At 52.8% G+C, this 21,184-nt stretch overlaps 5 protein-coding genes across 5 annotated transcripts; 2 read left to right on the forward strand and 3 right to left on the reverse strand.

Moving 5' to 3' along the window:
* Nucleotides 1–443: 443 nt before the first annotated feature.
* J4E93_001321 (uncharacterized protein) lies at nucleotides 444–6,947 on the forward strand (the record flags this gene model as incomplete). Its single annotated transcript, XM_049339273.1, has 8 exons — nucleotides 444–474; nucleotides 527–3,651; nucleotides 3,703–4,416; nucleotides 4,863–5,192; nucleotides 5,272–5,514; nucleotides 5,579–5,685; nucleotides 5,746–5,833; nucleotides 5,898–6,947. 8 exons carry the CDS (start codon nucleotides 444–446, stop codon nucleotides 6,945–6,947), a joined length of 5,688 nt encoding a protein of 1,895 aa, XP_049203230.1.
* A 4,466-nt stretch (nucleotides 6,948–11,413) lies between these two features.
* On the forward strand, nucleotides 11,414–12,238 carry J4E93_001322 (uncharacterized protein; the record flags this gene model as incomplete). Its single annotated transcript, XM_049339274.1, has 1 exon — nucleotides 11,414–12,238. The coding sequence occupies one exon, from the start codon at nucleotides 11,414–11,416 to the stop codon at nucleotides 12,236–12,238; it is 825 nt and encodes a 274-aa protein (XP_049203231.1).
* Nucleotides 12,239–15,350: 3,112 nt separating this feature from the next.
* Nucleotides 15,351–15,957, reverse strand: J4E93_001323 (uncharacterized protein; the record flags this gene model as incomplete). The annotated part of the gene is made up of 2 exons (XM_049339275.1): nucleotides 15,351–15,614; nucleotides 15,688–15,957. 2 exons carry the CDS (start codon nucleotides 15,955–15,957, stop codon nucleotides 15,351–15,353), a joined length of 534 nt encoding a protein of 177 aa, XP_049203232.1.
* A 1,229-nt stretch (nucleotides 15,958–17,186) lies between these two features.
* J4E93_001324 (uncharacterized protein) lies at nucleotides 17,187–19,247 on the reverse strand (the record flags this gene model as incomplete). The annotated part of the gene is made up of 5 exons (XM_049339276.1): nucleotides 17,187–18,066; nucleotides 18,120–18,255; nucleotides 18,304–18,927; nucleotides 18,981–19,170; nucleotides 19,218–19,247. The coding sequence occupies 5 exons, from the start codon at nucleotides 19,245–19,247 to the stop codon at nucleotides 17,187–17,189; spliced, it is 1,860 nt and encodes a 619-aa protein (XP_049203233.1).
* A 736-nt stretch (nucleotides 19,248–19,983) lies between these two features.
* J4E93_001325 (uncharacterized protein) lies at nucleotides 19,984–21,146 on the reverse strand (the record flags this gene model as incomplete). The annotated part of the gene is made up of 2 exons (XM_049339277.1): nucleotides 19,984–20,800; nucleotides 20,857–21,146. The coding sequence occupies 2 exons, from the start codon at nucleotides 21,144–21,146 to the stop codon at nucleotides 19,984–19,986; spliced, it is 1,107 nt and encodes a 368-aa protein (XP_049203234.1).
* Between the last annotated feature and the right edge of the window lie 38 nt (nucleotides 21,147–21,184).

Below are 21,184 nucleotides of genomic sequence, written 5' to 3' on the forward strand. Positions count from 1 at the left end.
TGCGGGGGTCGAGAATCGTGCTCCTCTCAGAACTTCGGGGCTTCTGGGGGAGAGGTCGTGGGTGAATGCAAGCTGGTGATTGGCAAGCTTCACAACGTCATCGCAGGCACCCGTGGCATGCGAGATGGGAGAGGTCACGAGGGGAGGCAAGATGAACAGAGGGTTCAGAAAGACGGCGCAGGTTCCCCGAGACTGCAGCGAATATAGGAAAATGTAGGTAGACAAGCAGGGCCGGCGTAGAGCTCCCCTGCCTGCGGCCACGCTTTCGTCACTGCGGGCCACCATGCACGTCGAGCCACTAGCGCGCTTTGGCCGTCAACGCGACTACGCGCGACAACACGACGATTATCACGGGCAGCCCGCCCCGCGACTCTCCACCCGCCCAACACGACCCTCCCACAGCGCAATCGCCATTTTAGGTGTCGCGCAACCCCACCGCCATCATGGGAAAACTCGTGCGGCTCGAGATCTACAGTAGGCACCCCCGACGCGCAATTGCTTGCAACCACAGACTAAACATGCGCAGACTTCAAGTCGTACCGCGGACGCCATACGCTCCTCTTTGGCGACTCGTACTTCACCTCCATCATCGGCCCCAATGGCTCGGGCAAGTCGAACAGCATGGACGCCATCTCCTTCGTCCTGGGAGTCCGGTCGTCCCATCTGCGCTCCGAGAAGTTGAAGGACATGGTCTACCGCGGCAGGATCATCCAGGAAGCGAGAATCAACGCCGATGGCACCGTCACCGAAGCCGACGGCGATGCGAATGGCGACGCGAACGGCCAGTCCAATGGCGACACACAGGACAACGGCGACTCGCAAACCAGCTCGCAGCGCAACGATCCCCAGAACGCCTGGGTCAAGGCCGTCTTCGAGGACGATGCCGAGCAGACACACGAGTGGCAGCGCGCCATCACCAGCTCCGGCTCCAGCGAGTACCGAATCAACAACCGCATCGTCACCCAGAAGCAGTACGGCGAGGCGCTGGAGGAGCACAGCATCTTGGTCAAGGCGAGGAATTTCCTCGTCTTCCAGGGAGACGTGGAGAAACTTGCGACGACCGCGCCCGAACAGCTGACACTACAGGTCGAGCGCATCTCTGGCAGTCTGGAACAAAAGGCCGAATACGACCGCCTCAAGGAAGAGTCCGAGAACGCCACCGAAGACAACGCGAAACATCTGCACGAGCGTCGCGGCATCAACGGAGAGCTCAAGACATATCAGGAGCAAAAGGCCGAGGCCGACGAATACGAGAAGAAGCTCGCCGAGCGCGACGAAGCTGTTGTCACAAAGAACCTGTGGAAGCTCTACCTAGACCAGCAGATTATGGAGAAGGCGCGGAACAAGATCGCCAGCCACCAGGAAGAGCTTAAGGAACACAAGCGCAGCGTCGAGAAATACCACCAGCGCCACGAGGCGGAGAGGCAGGCCGAGGCCAAGATCAGGCGAGATCTGACCAAGACTGACCGGAATACCAAGGCCAAGGAGAAGGAGATCGAGGACGCCTCCAACGAGCTCGCTCCTATCGAAGAGAAGATCCGCCTTTCCAACGACACCCGTCGGAAATACGAGAGCAGACTCGAGGAGCTCCGCAAGAAGCGCGACGCTGAGAAGAAGGCTGTCGAGAAGTGCCAGAAGGACCTCGATCTGGTCCAAAAGGCCGAGAAGAAGTGGGAGGATGACTTCAAGGCGGCTGCCCAGAACCAGGGCCGCGAGCTTTCCGAGCAGGACCTTCAAGAATACGGCCGACTACGTAGCGACGTTACAAAGCGCACCCACGGAGACCAAATGCAGATAGACAAGCTCAAGCGCGAGGTTGAGACCGACCGCGACCATGTCAAGAACCTCCAGCAGAGCGTCGACAACCACGAAAAGGCTGTCGAGAGGCTGAATGCCGACATCAGCCAGCTCGAGGAGCGCCAGAAGGCTTCCAAGACGCAAGTCAAGGATCTGGAAAGCGCAAGAGTCGCCAAACAGCAGGAGCTCGACAGACTCCGAGCCGACCGAAAGCAGATCGAGATGCAATACTACGAGAAGAACCAGTTACTGCAAGAAGTCTTGAAGCAACTCAGCATCGTCGAAGGCAGCCGTCGGGAGTCAAGGAAGCAACAGGAGGCCCGCAGAACCATTGATCGCTTGAAGACCCGCTTTGGATCTGAGAAAGTGCACGGCCGATACAAGGATCTCATCACTCCCAAGATGCAGAAATACCGTAAGGCTATCGGTCGCGTACTCGGACACCAGATGGATACTGTCATTGTCGACACCGAAACCACCGCCAAGTCATGCATCGAATATCTCAAGGCAGAACGCATCGGTGTCATGTCTTTCAATCCGCTAGACTCAATTCAGATTCAGGCGGTAGATCCCCAACTGAAGGGTATGCACGAGGGCATGCGACTTGCTATCGACTGTATCAACTATGAGCCCAAACACGAGCGCGCTATGACTGCGGCATGTGGCAACACCATGATCTGTAACACGGAGAAGCTTGCGAAAGAGCTCAGATATACAAGGCGCATCGAAGTCAAGGCAGTCACCCTGGATGGTCGTGTAATCGGCAAAGGCGGTACACAGACGGGTGGTGAGCTTGACCGCGACGACGATTCAAGCGAGCAACAATGGGACGAGCGGTCCTACCAGACGCTTGTAGACAAGAAGAACAGGTATGAAGAAGAGCTCCGTGCGCTCCCTAAACAAGACCGCCAGTACACCCAGGAACAGGCTCTCGAAGTCGAGTTGCTCGATCTACAGGAGCAAATTTTCCGAGCCAAGGAAGAAGCCAAAGCGCTTGGTCGCAACATTGAGAGCGTTAAGAAGGAGCTAGCACATCACAAGAGCGAGTTGAAGGGTGTTCGACCCAACTACGAGAAGCAGGCACAACGGCTGCAGGACCGGGAAGAAGAACTCCAAACCTACCAAGACACGGTGAATCAGGTCAATGACCAGGTCTTCGCCGCGTTCTGCCAACGGCTCGGCTATGAGTCCATTCGCGACTACGAAGCTCAACAGGGTACTGTGCAGCAGGAAGCAGCTGAAAAGCGTCTGGAGTTCAGCAAACAGCGTAGCAGACTTCAATATCTGATGAAGCAGGTCGACTCATCGGCCCGAGGTGTAGAGGAACGCCTGAAGCAAGCCGAGGAGGAGATTAAGCGCAAGACTGCTGACATCACCGAGCTCGAAGCCAAGCGGGAAGAGCTGCAAAGCGCCCGTGACGTACTTCAGGCTGAGCTGGAAACGCTGCAGGATCACCGACAGCGGTTGGAGGAGAAACTGGCTGAACGCGTTGCAGCTGTCAAGGAGGCACGACGCACTCTAGATCAGCGCAATGAAAAGGTCAAGAATGTGCTGAAGGAGGTCGACCAGGAGGATGCAAAGATCAAGTCGAGCGCGACGAACCGCTACAATGTGCTCAAGGAGTGCCGTGTCAACGAGATTAAGATTCCACTCACGGAAGACTCTAAACCACTGGCGTCCTTACCGATGACTGATATGCCGCGGCCAGACGCAGATGAAGACGCTATGGACGTTGACGAGGACCCTGATTCGACCCAGATACAGGCCGCGGAGGTGGATGACTATGGCATCGAGGTCGACTTTGACCAGCTCGACGATGAGTTGAAGACGGAGGTTGTTGAAATACTTGAGAGTGTAAGTTCCAGGTTTGAAGTGTTTCTCATGAAATGTACTAACACCGCGCAGGAGGACGACCCAGATGAGCGCGTGCAATCGCAAGCTAGCAATCTGCTCAAGGCCGCTGAAGCCAAGTTGAATGATGTGATTACGAACCTCGAAACCGACATCAACAAGGCTACACCCAACATGCGCGCTGCTGAACGTCTCGTTGCAACAGAAGCGCGTCTCAAAGCCGTCGACGAAGCATTCGCAGAGACGCGCAAGCGCGCAGCAGCAGCGAAGAAAGCTTTCGAGGAAGTGAAGACCAAGCGCTACGATCTCTTCATGAAGGCTTTCAACCATATATCCGAGAACATTGGTGGTACTTACAAGGACCTGACCAAGTCGCCACAGTTCCCGCTTGGAGGACAGGCGTATCTCGATATGGAAGACAGCTCGGAGCCGTACCTCGCAGGTCTCAAATACCACGCCATGCCGCCGCTCAAGCGTTTCCGCGACATGGAGCATCTTTCTGGTGGTGAGAAGACAATTGCCGCGCTTGCTCTGCTGTTCGCCATTCACAGCTACCAGCCCTCGCCGTTCTTCGTTCTCGATGAAGTCGATGCAGCACTGGACAACGTCAACGTTAGCAGAGTGGCCAAGTACGTGCGCGAGCATGCTAGCCCCGGTATGCAATTCATCGTTATCTCTTTGAAGGCAGGTTTCTTCCAAGAGAGTGAGACGCTGGTGGGCGTCATGCGGGACCAGGGCAAGATGACGAGCAAATACTTGAGTCTGGATGTAAGTTGCTCCCTTCATGTGAACATAAGAACATTCGCTAACTTCACCACAGCTGAGGAGATACCAAACCGCTTGATGCGTTCGGGTAATACTATAAACGCGCTGCGATTAATGATAATCGTCTGTTATGAAGTGTGCATTTTGTACCTTGTTGCCTTTCCCATGCATGGACCGGTCTGCGGAAATATTATAGTTACTGTAGTCTACGTGTACATTAGCGACCTCACGGTTTCTGCAGCTGCATCTCCTTTATCTGTGAACGCGTTCGTGTCATCGCGACTTCCCGTGATCCATCCAACGACCTGCCTATCTCATCCAGCCCGCCCCACTACGCCCTACGGACATAACGCGGACTCAAGAACTTGTCCCAGCAACAACGCGTGAAGCTTACCGATCATCGCTATGACAACTTTGAAGAGTCATACTTGCGCGTCAAAGACATATAGCTAAAGCTCGCTTTCACACTCCTCCATGTCTTGAGCAGTATCCAGCGTCTCGACGTTGCAAGCCATCCCGACCCTGACCCCGCCGCGATGACGCCGAACCCTCCACGCGACGAGCATGTCCCTGCGCATGAAACCACCCCACTCCTGCCAAACCCCACGAACGACGCGCCTACAACCGTCGTAGAAACTGGTATCGCGCCAGAAGGGCTACACGCAGAAGATGGAGGAGACATCGAGCGCCAAGTCAGCCATGGCGACGCGTTCAAACACCAGGGCTTGCCTGAAGTCAGGAAGAGGATGAAGTATATATTTCCTGCTATTGCTATTGGTGTAAGTATGCCTCCTGTCCTATCTTCATACCTGCATGTCCCCGTCCAAAAGTTCTTCATACTAATGAGTGGATTAACAGGTCTTCCTATCCTCCGCAGACCAAACCCTCGTCATAACCACCTACGGCACCATCGGCACGGATCTACACGCCCTATCCTCTACATCATGGATCGCGACGGGGTATTTCCTCACGTTATCTGCGTTCCAGCCTCTCTATGGCAAGCTCTCTGATATCTTTGGCCGCAAACAATGTCTATTGTCTGCGTATCTCATCTTTGGAATCGGAAGTGTAGGTTGTGGACTCGCGAGGACCATCGGTGAGGTAAGCTGTGGCCGTACGAACTGGATGTGATACATACACTGACTTTGTATCCTTACCTTTTTAGTTGGTTGCTGCGAGGGCCTTTGCGGGGATAGGGGGTGGTGGGATGAGTGTGTGCACGAGTATTTTGCTGAGTGATATTGTGGGGTTGAGAGAGAGGGGGCAGTGGCAGTAAGTGGCGAGGTATGAAGTGTTTGTGAGATGGAGACTGATGATTATGCGCACGTTTAGGGGTTATGTTAACTTGGTCTACGCTTTCGGTGCTTCGGCTGGGGCGCCCCTCGGCGGGTTACTCGCGGATAGCATTGGATGGCGATGGGTAAGAAATATCGCTGTACGAACTGCATGTGAGACATGTACTGACTTCATACACCTACGTTTAGGCATTCCTGGCGCAAGGTCCAATGTGCGCTGCTGCCTTCATTGCTGTGTCATTGGTGCTTGATCTCCCAGAGCAAGACCACTCGCACTGGAAGGAGAAGATCAAGAGAATAGACTTTCTGGGCGCCGTCATCCTGATCTTTGCCGTCTTCGGTTTACTTGTCGGTCTTGATCGTGGCTCCAACGTGTCCTGGAACAACCCGGTTACCATCGTCGGTCTTGCTTCTACGCCGCTATTCGTCGTCTTCGTCTTAGTCGAGAAGTATGTCGCAAGCCATCCTTTCGCCCCCGGCCGGATCATCCTCAATAAGACGCTCTTCGCATGCTATCTTTGCAACTTCTTCTCTTTCGGGGGATGGTTGGCTGCCTTATTCTTCATACCGCTCTACTGGCAGGTCATGGGCGACTACAGCGCTTCCAAAGCCGGACTGTTCCTTGTCCCTTCCATCATCTTCGGTGTTAGCGGCTCGCTTTTCAGCGGCTTTTACATGAGGCGTACAGCGAAGTACTATTGGGTCACCGTCATGGCGTATACGAACCTCACAATCGGGCTCTCATTCATCCTCCTATTCGCTGGCCTATTAACCGAGAGCTTACCCGTGATGGTGGTGGCTACATGCGTATGCTCTTTTAGCAACGGCACAGGAGTAACGACGACACTCATCGGCCTCATCGCGAATGCCTCACACACCGACCAAGCCGTTGCCACCGCCTGTTCCTACCTATTCCGCTCTCTCGGGTCTGTCTTCGGTGTTTCCATGTGCGCTACGGCGTTTAACCAGACACTCCGCAAATCTCTCCAGGAAAGGCTGCAGGGTGACGATGCGGCTGAGATTGCGGAGCGTGTCAGGGCTGGATTGGCTTACTACAGGGGTCTGGATCCGGCACTCAAGAGCATCGTCCGGGAGTGTTACGGAAGAGCTACTAGGGCCGCATTGTGTGTAGGCATTGTGCTTGTTGCAGGGAGCGCCATCTTTGCGTGGTTTATCAAAGAGAAGAGCCTCGAAGATAGCAAGAGTAGGAGTATTGAGCCGGAGGAATCTGCAGAGTGAAGCAAGGTTATGGGAGTCGGAGGCCTCCGAGAGCGTCACTGGGATGGCAACAATCTCTCTCTGCTCGTCTTCGGAAGAGCTAGATGATGCAACTAGACGCACATCTATACCGTCCCTGGCATTTTTGGAGGTGGTAGAAGAGGCATGTGGTACCTTCTCGGTGTCTTTGATGGTGTTGGGATCTGGCTGTCCTAGACTCACCGCTCGTGCTGGGCAAGCATGACTATGTATCGCAGTAGTGCGTCCTTTACACGACAGTGTCTTAGGACTCAACAGACGGATATTCGAGGCTTACATGCCGGTCGTGTGAATATGATAGCTTAGTCACACTCCTTGGCTGTTCTCCCTGAGGTATTAGCTGACTGTATTCGTACTAGGTGAATCTTTGACAGTCCCGACCCGCGGGTTACCGTTATGTGCAAACTAGATCTTCCGGTCACAAACTTAATACTGTATTCATTTGCATGTTAATTCGTATGGACATTATAGCTTCCGGTGTCTGACCCCGATGTTGTGAGGCCGGCAGCACGACCATCAAGCGCTAGTGCCACGCTAACCACGGCGATGATCGAGAGCCTGCCACGATCCCTACCCCTAGTGTCACTGTTACTCTCGCACCCGATCACACGATGGCGCCCAAAACAGAGCCTCGATCCAAAAAGGACCGTTCTCATCCATACCCGAGAAGCATCGTCGCGGGAGGCGCGTACATAGCTAGGTCGCGTTTTGCGCTTTTGCTCGCGCCCGATGACGTGTTCCGACACCGCATTCCCCAAGCGCAACCAGCGCGTCCCAATGCCAGCTCCCGAGCGACATGCACGATACAGTCACTTCAATAGTTTGCGACTCCCCAGACCGCTCCCACTCTATATCATGTTGCATGTCGGGAAAACTCAGAAACGTCGAGACCGTGGGCAGAACCCACCCGTACAATGGACCCGTTTGAGTATGACACAAGGCGTTATACCCGCATTTGGGTCTTATCACCTCCACCGCGACCCAGAGAAGTAATACGACGCATCCACCCCGCGCACTGGCACTCAAGTCACACCCACAATTCCCATCGGCGTGGCGCTACGTTTGGAGAATGACGTCAAGCTTCATGCGGACGCGTTCCTGGCGCGGCCCGTAGCGGTGGATGTTCCAATCAAAAGTGCGCTCAGCACCAATGGCGCCCTGCCAGCTGTCCAAGCCATCATCAAGCATGAGGCGATTCATAACAAAGTAGGGCTTGAGTGGGGAAGCAATCCGTTGCGGAGCTTATTCAAAGGGGTCTGTGGGTTGGAGAGCGTGGGACGTTTTGTATAGGTAACTGAGGACCCCTTTGCGGTGGTGCCTAGAACGTGACTTCTTAGGGCCTCAACTCTTAGTTTTAAGCTACTTTAGATCCGCCTGTCTCAGCTCCCCTTTTGATTGCGAGTCAGGTTTGTTTCTGTCTTATACATATCAGGGAAGTACGGTGCGGCAGGAAGCAGGAACGGAAACGACAACAAGTAAAAACAGCGAAGTGTGATCATGAGCGTCGCTATCATAGTAAGCATACCTCCTATTCGGCCCGTATATATGCAAGCAAGGCATGTTGTTTGATGAATGGGCGTACTGACGACCGACTCCAGAACCCTTCCGAAGATCCGGCGAATGTCGTGCAGTCGCTCGTGAACACACTCTTGGATGTCTTTGATGCCACGAGGGATCTTTACGGAACGCTCACGGCGAAAGAGCAAAGAGACTATGAACAAAATCTGCGCAGCAAAGGATACCCTGCTTCGAGGCGGATCGAGTACGTGAAGGATGACCGATTGGGTAGTGATGAGGCTATCGTGACGGACAAAGCTGTGGTCATGAGGCAGATGGATATTGGATGTGAAACTCTGGGGGCCGAGTTTGCCATGGGCGATGGTATGCGCGCTCTTCCTCTTCTGAACCCCATGCGACCCCATCAGCTAACAACACACTACCAGTAACCGCGCATACAGCCCTCCAGTCACAGATCATTACCCTCCAAAGCGTGCTGGTCACCACCTTCCTGTACGGACCCACCTCCGGCGACACCATCGCGCATCAGCTAGCCAATATCAACGCGGCATCCAGAGTAGCAGCTGCAACGTCGGTCGAGATATTGGCTGCGTTGCAGGAACGTCAACAAGATGAGAGGCCACTTACACCGAGGTCGATGCACTCGTTCACGGCACGTTCGAGCCCGTCTCATGCGCCATCACAAGCAATGACCCTTCATACATCGCATGCGCCTTCACATTTATCGTCACATCATACATCGCGCCCGCCTTCGCATGCGCCATCCCACCATGCTTCTCATGCGCCATCACACGTCTCATCCCATCATACCTCCCATGCGCCATCGCATGTACCGTCACATGTGACATCCCGTACGCGATCTCGTGCGAAGTCTTTGATAGGATCCCACGCACCGTCTTACGCGCCATCCCACGTCATGTCCCAGGCACCTTCACATATGCCTTCGCACGTGCAATCACATGCACCATCTCGCGCACTAACACTGCCTCAATCTGGCGCTAGTATGAGTTCAGCATCCACGGCTCTCATGAAGTACCCGGAACCACGATCGCGGAGTTCACACGTACGAAGTAGCAGCCCTGTCAACACAACAGTGCTAGCATGGCGAGACAACGTCGAGCCAGAACAATCCGTCACTGACGCCACCTCCGTAACCGGGCCCACCATGATCTCAAGTTCCAACAACCTATACTGTGCATACGCATACGATCTCCAACGGAACCCAACCCAACAACTTGCCAACAGCATACTATCAGACCGGGACCCCTACTGTCCACACTGCAAAGGCGAACTCCACCTCTCACCAGGGAAAGCATGGGAAATCTCCAAATGGGCCGACGACACAGAACGAACTTTCCAGGTCCAGAACCGCTTCGTCGTCAAGTGTCATCGTGACGGACCTGACGGCCAATACTGCTGTGTCATTTGCTCCAAGTACGCGGACTCGGATACTATTTGCGGAGATGTCAAGGCTCTTATCAAACATCTCTCGGATGATCACGATACCAGGCAGCTCAAGCACGAAGAGGATATTGTGGAGGTTATCGAACAGCCGGGTAGTCGTAGGGACAGCGGGATTGGATATTCTACTTCGGTGAGAAGTAAGGGGAGTCGGAGGAGCGCTAGTTTAGCGGAGGGCGGACGGAGACGAAAGAGTCTGTCTGGGTATGATCGCGAGGCTGATTCATTTGATGGTAGATTTTCGAGGAGGTAGTCGCATATTTCGCGAGTTGGTGTTCTGCTGGTTTGATGGGTAGTGCGGCATTGCTTGGGTCTTTCTTTGTTCTCCTTGTGGTTCGCTTGGGCTTGTACTACCACCCTCACCTCTTTTGGTACGAAAAATACGTTTCCCGCTTTATACTATCATCGTTCTTCTTGCGATTAGCTTAGCATACGCATTACCATTCTGTACAATTGCCTCATCTCACAACCTCAGCCGCAGAAACCAAGATACAACTGCACAAACCAATTAGCCTACCACTCTCCAATATATATCCCAGTCCCTACATACCCTCAGCCACCCCCTGTCCTCTCGCTCCCCATTACCCCATCCGTCGCCTCGCCCCATCAGCCATCCATCCATTCATCCATCCCGCACCACTCAAACCTGCATGCCCAACCACAAACTCACCACTCCCTGCATGCCCACATGCAGCGCTACCCGAAACATACATGCCGACCACATCCAAAACGGACAATGCACGTTTCCCGCAATCCACGGTTTGTGCGAAGACCTACTCGATGCGGTATATTCAGGATGAGAGTGAGCAAGCAGTGGGACCGAGTTGACCCGAGGATGAGGTTTTGGGGCACGGCAGCATGCGCGCGCGTGTGTAATGTGTGGGTAATATCTTGGTTGTGAGGTTTTGGGAGGGTTTACCATTGTCTGTTTTGGGACTAGGGTGGTTGGTGTTTTGGTGGGTGCTCAGGTGGCTGGGGTGGTCGGCAGGGTTGGGTAGGGTCAGATTGGACTGTGGTACTCATGCTGGGTACGTGATGTGCCTTGTACGCATTCTGGCAATGCGCGACTTGGCCTTTGAGATGTTGGAGTAGATGGTGGAGGTATGGAGGTGGCTGATCGGATGGGTGACTAAGCGATGGTACCGAGATGGCCGATGCTCGGACTTGGAGATGCCCTGGTGTGGCCTGTCAACCATCCCTTCCATTGTCACCTCATCCTGGCTCTCGAACACTTCGAAGTAAAGACAGAGTGTCCTAGTACCGACTTCGGAGTATAAAATACTTATACACGTTATTTCCGACCATACGCGCGATATGTCCAACTAACTCCGCGACTAACCCAGGCTGCAGGAACGACTGTTCGTATAACAAGACTCTTATTCTCCGTTGCTAGAGCTGCTCATCATACCCTCAATTGACTACTTACTACAGCTTGGACACGATTATCACGATTACCTCAATTAGCAACAATGTCCGGACCATACCTTCACGGCCATCACGCGTCCGTCCTCCGCTCCCACAGCTGGCGCACTGTCGAGAACTCGTGTCCTCACCTCCTTCCTTACCTCAACAACCCTTCGCTCAAGATCCTCGACGTGGGCTGCGGTCCAGGAACCATCAGCGTTGACCTTGCTGCGCGCGTCCCACAAGGCTTCGTCTATGCCATCGATCCCTCCGCCGAAGTCATCGAGAAGGCGCGAAAACACGCGGAGGAAAAGGGCATTACAAATATACGGTTCGAGGCTGGAGATATACATGAGTGGAACAAGCTCGATGGCATAGAGGAGGCAGGCTTCGATATTGTACATGCGCATCAAGTGCTGCAGCATCTACAAGATCCGCTAGGTGCCATGAAAGAGATGAAGCGCTTGACGAAGCCAGGCGGCATCGTCGCAGTCCGAGAGTGCAACTACAGCGCAATGGACTGGTACCCCGAGCACCCAGGAATGCAAAAGTGGAAGGAACTATACATCAAGATCGCGTTTGGACTCAAGGCACATCCGAACATGGGCAGATACGTGCATGCGATAGCGTTGCAAGCGGGCTTTCCAAGGAGCGATATCGAGGCTAGCGTAGCCGCCTGGACATTCAGCACACCAGATGAGAGAGAATGGTGGTGCGGACTCTGGGCCGATAGAACGGTGCAAAGCGACTACAAACAGCGGGCTCTGGACAGTGGATATGCGACGGAGCAAGATCTAGAAGAGATCGCAGCGACATGGAGAGAGATGGAGAAGAAGGAAGAAGGCTGGTTCGCTGTTATCAACGGACAGGTCATCTGCCATGTTAGGTAGGATCTAAAGGTAATAATCAGAAGCCTGCCTAGAGTTTCTCCTCGGCCTTTCCTCCCATCGAATGAAGGAGACGCGAATCATGCCTCAAGGTCCTCGGTCTTTCTTAACCTACTCCACTTACTTGCTTCCTATCGGACGGAGCCGTCTACCTTGCCGCCCGTATGGCGAAACACCCATCCCACGCGTCTCATTTACCTCCAATCGCGAGGTCCACCGCATTTACCGCGTGCCAGTCATCTGACGGCATGTGCACTAGCCGCCTCGGCTTGAAGTAGCTGCCTGGCCCTGCAGAAGCTCTGTATATCAACCCCACTTTACCCCTCCAACTTCTATCATCTATCAGCATTCCATCACTCGACTACATCGCAACACTCTACACGAAAGAAACTCAGCAGAGGCACGACAAACATTCAATATGCAGTCCACAATCGAACTTGTCAACTTCCACAGCGACTGCCCAAAGTGCGGCTCTACTATTAGCGGCGATGCCAAGACCTGTGGATCTTGCGGCAGCGTAAGATACTGGAGCGACATTTCGTAGGCAGAACATAGCTAATTTGCGCTGCAGTCATGCCCAGTCTAAGTCAGGAACATTGTGTTTTTATGGGTTGGCGTAGTTGTGTGGTTTGGTGACGCGGATACCCGAAGGCTGAACGGACGTGCGAGGCGTTGATGCGGCTGCAGATGAGGGAACAGGAGTCTGGGAGGTAGTGGGCACGTTTAGTGAGTAATTGAATTGAAACACGATATTACATTACATGGGTTTCTCGTCTCTGCGTTACATTACATGGGCTTTTTCGTTTCTGCGAATCTGCTCTGGCTACATGCGCTTTTCCTTGCTTGCCTGTCCTCGTTGCTCTTTCTTGCTTAGGTCTCACCACCTCTCATCCAGCCCGCTCAGCCTCGCTTCAATGCGTCCTCTTGATACGCAGGTAAGTCAGAGCTAGTGCTACGAATAGCACCACGACCGTCAGGATCATGAAGACCGAGTCTGCTTGACTTTGCTTGCATCGGGTATTGAGATGCCATGCTTCTTTTGGGGACCAGTATATGCATCCGTTTTCATTGCAGCCGCCACTCAAAATGTCGATACCCACAAGCCCGTATTTACCGGAGCCGTCTTCATACCGATTCCAGTCACTAGTGTCCGCACAATTTTTGCCTTGAAGCCGGATGGCTAGGAGCTAGCAGTCGTCAGCTTAATTTTTTGATGTGATGCCTTTGGCAGCAAAACTCACTACGCCACCAACAAGATTTGCCAATAAGACTACAATATCGATGAGTACCTCGAAGTAGCCTCGCAGAAACTCTGTGCATGCCAACACAAAACCAGTGATGGCTCCGGCAAGAGTGAGACCGCCGATGCACGCTGCGAGGAAAAGGAGTTTCGGTACGCCTGATACTTCCTTATGGTGACCAGGGTCGTGACCTTTGATGAGGGTTACGCTCAAGCCTAGGGTTACGATCGCGAGGAGGGCTTGAAGGCCTCGGAGGATGGACGAAGGTATAAGGGTCTTGGTGAAGGCCATTGTGAAAAGATATCGAGGACGAAGTAGGAGGAGGTTGATGCTGATGACGCTGATGATAATGCTGCTAGTCTTCAGTGGATTTGGGATGAGAGAAAGGAACAAGCGGGAAAGTCAGGCATATGATACAAACAGGTTGACAGGATGTCTACACAGCCTTGCGGGTTCCTGCGACATGTTCTGCGACGACAATGTTGTACAGTCACACCAAGGGTGCGTGCATCACAATTTCGTACCTTCTGGGTAGAGCTCTCCGTACTATTTCTTTGTGTGCAACACTCATTTTCTGCCATACCAACGTGCCCTATTTGAAATCGCTACCAAGGGTATTGCATTATGTGCGCCAAGAGGCTCATATGAACTGCGTACCTTTTCAATACTCCATCTGCCGATCCTCCAGCCTTCATCGGTTCTTGCGTATATCATCGCACAGGTGACTATTATTACTACCACGTTCAAGAACATGAACGCAGCGTCACACTGATAGAGAATGCAGCGAACCCTCAGGGGAGTGAATTCGGCCCAGTAGTCATAGAAGCACCTATGGCTACCATACCCGTTTTTACCAAATCCTCCGCATATGACCTCGTTTTCGGACATCCAATAGCCCATAGCCTCTTCACAAGACTGACCTGCTACTTCAGACGCTATCATCTATCACCAGGGCGTTAGAAAGATGGACCAACCTCCTGTAGAGAAGCATTGCGCAGTAGCTGAATGTACTTACAGCTCCGATAGCCATATATAACGATAGAAAACCACCATCGATCGTGCTTCTGATCCATGGGTGTAAGGACCCCCGCAGGCCCGCTACCATCAGGAACAGCGAAGCAATCAAGCTCGAAAAGCTCACCCCGGCTGAAAACCCCAGAATGGCCGGAAAAGACATGTTTTCGTGGACTGAGCCAATGATCAACCAGATAGTGATTACGAATACGGTGGCACTGAAGGTCGCTTGGAGCCCGCGTGCAATCAGAAAGGGAAGGAACGAGGACCTGTGCATCGCAGTCGATATGACGTCCGCTGGCTGAAGCGTCGGAGATATGGGTGAATCAGAAGAGACGACCTCAAGCAGAAGAAGGGCAGATTCTCCTGAAGCAGACCTGTAGAATACCGGCTTCACAGGGCACGGCAAGACTTACTACTCGGTGCTCTTCGCAACCGTACCACCGTTCATCCGCCTTGGCTTTAACAATTTTAACAGCACAGTCGCACAGGAACGGCTCAAGAGTGGGCACAACTTCGTCTTTCATTACTTCGTGTTCATGAACGGCGTGTGTCGCACATAGGCCGTGTCTGGACTGCATCGACTATCATAAGGAGTGTACCTTGCTTAGTGAGAAACTACGAAGAGCGTCGAAACGCTTCTCCATGTGACAAAATGCACAGATGATTAAATCGCTTATAGTAGGGTATCGTGATACGAGAAAGAGACCGTCGTGAAATCCTCCAGAGACATGCGCAACACTACGTCAAGTGTGGTTAAGTTGGATCATCGCTACAATGCTTGGTGGTCGCTGTTAGAATTAGCGAAACGAGACTAGATGAGTCAATTAAGAAACACTCACCATCGTGCTTCTCCGAATCTAGTAGCCCTTCTTCATGCGCAAGAAAGCCAGCAAGGCAGTCACCGCGAGGACAATGACGGTGAGGAACATGAAGACGCAGTCGGCTTGGGTCGACTTGCACCTAGATTTCATGGTGTTGGGGTCGTTTTCCTGGTAAAAGTACCAGCATTTGCCATCGGCTATGCAGCCGCCATTAAAGATGTCGTTGAGAACGAGCTTGGCGGCGTTCTCGAAACTTGTGTCGGCATCGCAATCCACACCAGAGATCTTGAGAGCGAGAACCTGTATCTTTGTCAGCCGAAATATCCAATTGCGTAATTCTCAGAGGTCCTTCAGAACTCGGGCTAGCACTTACGATACCACCTGCCGCGTTGATGACAGCAACAACGCCGTCGACTATCAATCCAATCATACCATCCAAGAAGCTGAAGAACAGTCCTGCGACTCCAATCGCTGCTCCTAGGATCGTGACGCCACCGACAAAGGCTGAGAAGCCTAGACTAGCGGGGAGACCACCCCAGTGGTGGCCGCGAATGAGTGACACTGATATTCCGAGTACGACGATACCGAAAAGAGCCTGGAAGCCGCGAACGACAAAGTTGAGAAGTGGGTTCGCGATCGCCATGTTGTTGATTCGTATGTGCAGAGAGCCGTGTGCGGATGGTGGTGAATGATGGGTCGCTGCGACAGCAGTGGTGGTATCGGTTTCGTTTGTAAGAGGAAAGGTTTTCCCGGCGCGTATTAATTGGAGTGAGAGGTGAAGAGAAAGAGAAGTCGCGACGGGTACCACCTCACTATTTACGTGTTTGCGCTCGTTTGTACACCCACGTCATTGGCTATTGGCCTTGCCCTCCTCGTCTGTGCCACCTTCACATTGGCAAGAGCAGTTTCAAGTCGTCGCGCGGCGTCCAAGGCAGACACATTGGCGGCGCAGCCCTATGGCTGTCAGATTCGTACCACATGTATGGGTCCATTTGGGGGCCAGCCCTGCTGTGGTAAAGGGATCTACGGATACGGGTGGTTGCCTGGGGTTGAATCGGAGAGTTTGCTGCATTCGGCCTGACTGATGTTGATGGGGTTAGACCGATATTGTGTATACCTCGCCGATAGAATTCAAGTTTAGTACTGTGACTCACATTCACAGTCGTGATAGAAGCCTTGCCCTACCTAGGCAGCGGCTTGTACCCGTCTGTAGCGACATCAAAGCGTGGAGTATGTCGAGCTGGAGACCACACGAACTCTGTCCAACCACATCTCGCATGATCAGCTATAAGCTCATTACTGGACAGCATTGCAATGTATGGATGTCAGCGACTGTCAAAGGCTATGGTTGTCAATGCATCAGGCGCCCTGGCATTGGGGGCCGTATCTGGAAATTTTCACCGGTCAATGTGTAGCCTGTCTCAGAGAACATCGTGCAAGGCGACAGCTCACGCGAGGCTGGGTGCATACATACATCCTTTATTACCCGGGCCTATAATCTCGACAGTGAAGTGTCAGAGACATGCGGGAAAGTGTGCTCGTCACCATGGCCTTTGTGGCTGTGCTCAGCTCGACCAATGAGGACGCGTCGCGAAGTGGGAATCTATTCTGGGCTCCAGCCTCCCGCTACGCTTACCGACGTCTGCATCTCGAATTGTATCAACTCGCACCGCTCATCTGCAGGTCTGGACGACAGTCGTCAGGATCTAATGTTGGCATGAATGTCTAGCCGCGTGACGTCACGGCTCCGTCTGCTCCTGCCATAGCGAAGAAAGACACAGGATGACGTACGAAAGGACGCTGCACCGACTGCAGTAAGCTTATCGCCACCTCATCTCCAACATTGTCTGACATGCTACAACTAACATGCATCTACGGTGTGAGAATGGCTGCAGCAGCCAAGATCGCCTTTGCCGTCCTCCCGACAAAGTCCCCTGCTAGAACAAGATCGCCCGCAACAACAGCCTCTGTCACTCCAGGATAAGTAACAGGCGCATAACCAGTATCGACCCCAGGAGCAAAGACAAGATGTCGATAGAACTCTCTGCCCGGAAGCCCGCCCTGGCTGACGAACCCGCGCCCAAAATCGCGCGCCTTGTGGTTGAGCTGTCTGATCAGAAGCGAACTATTCGAGCTCGCGGCCAATCCACGAGCAGCATTGAATTGCTGCGCTGAATCCTCAAATGTCGCAATTGCACTCTCAAGCTCTCCAATTTCTACTGCAGCCGTCGCATTTGCAGCCCCGATAACGCCCTTCAGATCTTCAAGCCACGCCCGCATCTCGACCCCATAATTCGCGGGCTCAAGCGGTACAACCTCTCCATCGACCAATTGATACAACATCAAGGTCAAGAACTGACCGATCGCCTTGTGCATCACGAACCCCGGATCCGCAAACTTGGTCATCCAGTGGTAGGAATCGAAGTTCGAATGCGTGTGATAAATCGGGTCAAGTGGCGCTCGTGTGGTGCCCATATCGATAGCAGAGATGCCGACGCCATGAACGAAAGCTGCATAGTCACTCTGTGCACCCAGAGTGTCGATCTCGCCGGTCTTTTCCTCCCACTCATCGTATAGGGTGCGGTTTGAGCCATGCGGCCAGATGACTTTCCGTGCTGTGGACGTAGTGAGGGTATGGAGATCGGGAGTGGCGCCGAAATCTGGGATGGTACCTGCTATGCCAACATCGATGTTCAGGTAGGATACTGCGGATGCTTTCAGCCAGGGTAGGTATTCTTCTACCCACTCCGTGCTGTGACTTTCTTAGCTGGAGTGATCATCGTTGGTCCAACTTCGGTGGCTTACCTTCCAACCAGGCCGTATTCCTCAGCATCCCAGCTGCATAGCACGATCGTCCGCTTTGGCTTCCAACCTGTCCTCATTAAAGCACCGATTGCTTTAGCCAACTCGATGAGAATCGCCGAACCTGAATGCGGATCAGCTGTAGACGTCAGTCTTGTTCCAAAACCAACTTGCGTTCCCAACTTACCTGCTCCGCCGATCATCCAAGAGTCATGATGATTACCAACGATAACAACCTCGTCCTCAATTGTACCGTTGACAATACCAATAGCATTATGAATCCAATTGATCTCATCCCTCATAATGTTGCTCATTGATAGCACAGCTTTTGACGGCCCAGAACTGTACTCAACACCGTCTATACCACCTATCCAGTGCGATCGATTAACAGTCTTCGCATCAAAACCAAGACCATTCAACGCGACCAACAACGGTTTCGCTTCAATCCACGAAATCGGTAAACTTGGAATTGTAGGCACAGTCTTCTTTTCCTTCCTCTCCACACCCTCTTTAGACGGGTATCCCGGCGTTGATGGGTCTCCAGGGTACGTGCTCAAATCCATAACACTACCTCTTTGGATGCTTGTTGGGTTTCTAGCAGGCCCGTCCGGATACGTGGCAAAGTTCTTAGCAGTCATGGTTCTGTCGTCCCCGGGATCTGTGAAGATTACAGCGCCGATCATACCGAAAGCCTGCGCGTTCTTCACTTTGAGACCGCGAAATGGGCCGCCGTATTTGGCCAGGGCGATCTTGCCGTGAAGTTTGATGTTTAGGTCAAGCAGTCGCTTGAAGTCTTCTTGAGAAGCTCGGCCTAGTACATTTAGCACCTGATATTGCATACCTTCTGAAACGGAGAATACATACCGACGTAGACGTACTCAGCTGACGCGTTACCTGAGCCGGAATACCCATGAAATGCAGGAACCCTGTCAGCATCACCCGTAGTTTCGTCTTCTTCAAGAACTTCTTCTTCGAGCGTTGCGTGATATGTGCTACCGTTGCCATAGTCAAGTGACAAAGCTCGGTGAACTGGGTAGTCAAGGTAGACGTCTTTCTCTTTAGTCAGTTTTCGTAACTGAATCGATACTTTGAATAACTTACGGTAACTGTCCAGTCTTGTTTCGAAGCCATGCTCCGCCCATCGTTCAGCAGTCCATTTTGGAACCGTGTCACTCTCGCCTGCTAGATTTCGCTTGTGTGCTATGGTAGGTCATTAGCAGTCACCGTCGAAATGAGGGTTAGCGAGTAGATTGTTACAGTAATAACTTGACCAAGACGCTATAGACGTGTTCTCGAAAGACGAGACCAAAAGCTCTTCGTTTGGCGTCAATGTTGGAGGAAATATGGGGGACGTATCGCGCCGTTGTAAGTGACGATCATGATGCCGGTAGTGATGCTCTTTATCGCATGCAAGAACACTTCTGGAGTAAAACAAAGCTAAAATGAACAGCATCGTGGTTAATACCATGAATCATTCGGAGGTGATGATATCGAAGGGTTATCCAGGTCGAGGAATGTTCATATAGTGCCAAGTGGCGGCAAATGCACCGCTTTAGCCAACATTCAGGTTAGTTTTAGTTCGATCCCAGTCGATGCAATTTATGTTCTTATTCGAATTTGTGGGGTATTGAGGGTATGTTCATCTTTATGGCGGTAGCGCTCTTATGTAAACAAGGTATGATGTAACGCTACATATGATCTTCTCGTCGGATGGGCAGTGTCATACGCAAGTGATCTGAGGTTGGCGGAAGACAAGGGTAGCGGGTTCTTGAGCATTCTTATGCGAAGCGTGTTGATAGCTATATACAATTTATTTGAAGCTACAGAGAACACCCTTCGCAAGCCATCTTATCGCCCAGAGCTTCCACTAAGCGCTGACCTCGACAGCACTCACTTCAACGCCAGAGCTCTTCGCTGCGTTAACAGCGACAGGCTTCGCCTGAGGAAGACCGTAGACATCAGTCTCATCCTCCTGCATACCACCCAAGAGCAAAGAGCTGGGAGCAGCCGCCTGATCCGCAGGCGACGCAAGGAAAGCGAGGAACTTCTCGTCGTGCCACTGGCGCGAGGTGACGTATCGACCTTCGCTGTCCTGGAACATAGTCTCGTCCTCAGCGCGGAGGAAGTATGCAACCGAGTAGCGATGCTCGGTGTAGTCGTATGGTACAACACGGTGGATGCAAGACTGGAAGGTGTGGCCGCTGGCGAAGCGAAGAGAGTCGCCAACGTTGATGATGGCTTGGCCCTTCTTGGGCTCTACGAAACCGAACTCCTTACTGCCCGGTGGGCGAATCTGGAGACCCCACTGCTCGGTGAAGAGTACTGTCAGTGAGCTGATGTCGGTGTGCTTTTGGTGGCCGACGTTGCCGTCCTTGACGGGGTGCGAAGGGATGTAGTGCATCATGGACAATGTGCTTGTGGAAGGGCGGTGGTTGCGGTGCAAGTTCTCGAAACGCGCACCACCCGTGAGGCCGAACGCTGTTGACAAAGCTGCCAGAATGGCCTTGCCCATGATGTTATTGCCAGAAATGGCATTCTCGATGACCTTGAGATCGGAGCTGTTCTTGATGTTGCGAGGAATGTGGGGCGACTCGCGTTGGATCTCATCGCGAGAGATCTTGACCATCTCGTAGCCGTCTCGCTTGCCTTCCAGCGAACCGTTGCGTGAGCCAACAGGCTCGTATCTGAGAAATTTCAGTACTCGCATGAACATTGAGGCATGCTGTGCTTTGTAACTCACCCAAGGTGAGGTGCGATCAGTCCATACTCGTTCTTGATCTCAATAGGAGACTCGAAGAAACGGTGCATGACCTTCAGCAACTCCTGGTGGTCATCGATGAACCGACGTCCATCGACATTGTTGAGGTCCAAGTAGAAGAATCCTTCTTTCTTGCAGCACTCGAGAAGCTTCTCAAGCTCAGCGGGCTCTTGCGAAAGGATGGCAGAGAAGTCGATGGTCTCCATGGGGTAGACTGGGACCTGCTTTCCGTTCCATTCGACCCTTCGGGGTACTTCGGTCACTGGAGCCATGTTGATGATGGATGTGATGGTAGTTGTGATGAAGATGC

The sequence above is a fragment of the Alternaria ventricosa genome, assembly GCF_023758065.1.
Source record: "Alternaria ventricosa strain BMP 2768 chromosome Unknown scaffold_2, whole genome shotgun sequence".
Classification (NCBI taxonomy): domain Eukaryota; kingdom Fungi; phylum Ascomycota; class Dothideomycetes; order Pleosporales; family Pleosporaceae; genus Alternaria; species Alternaria ventricosa.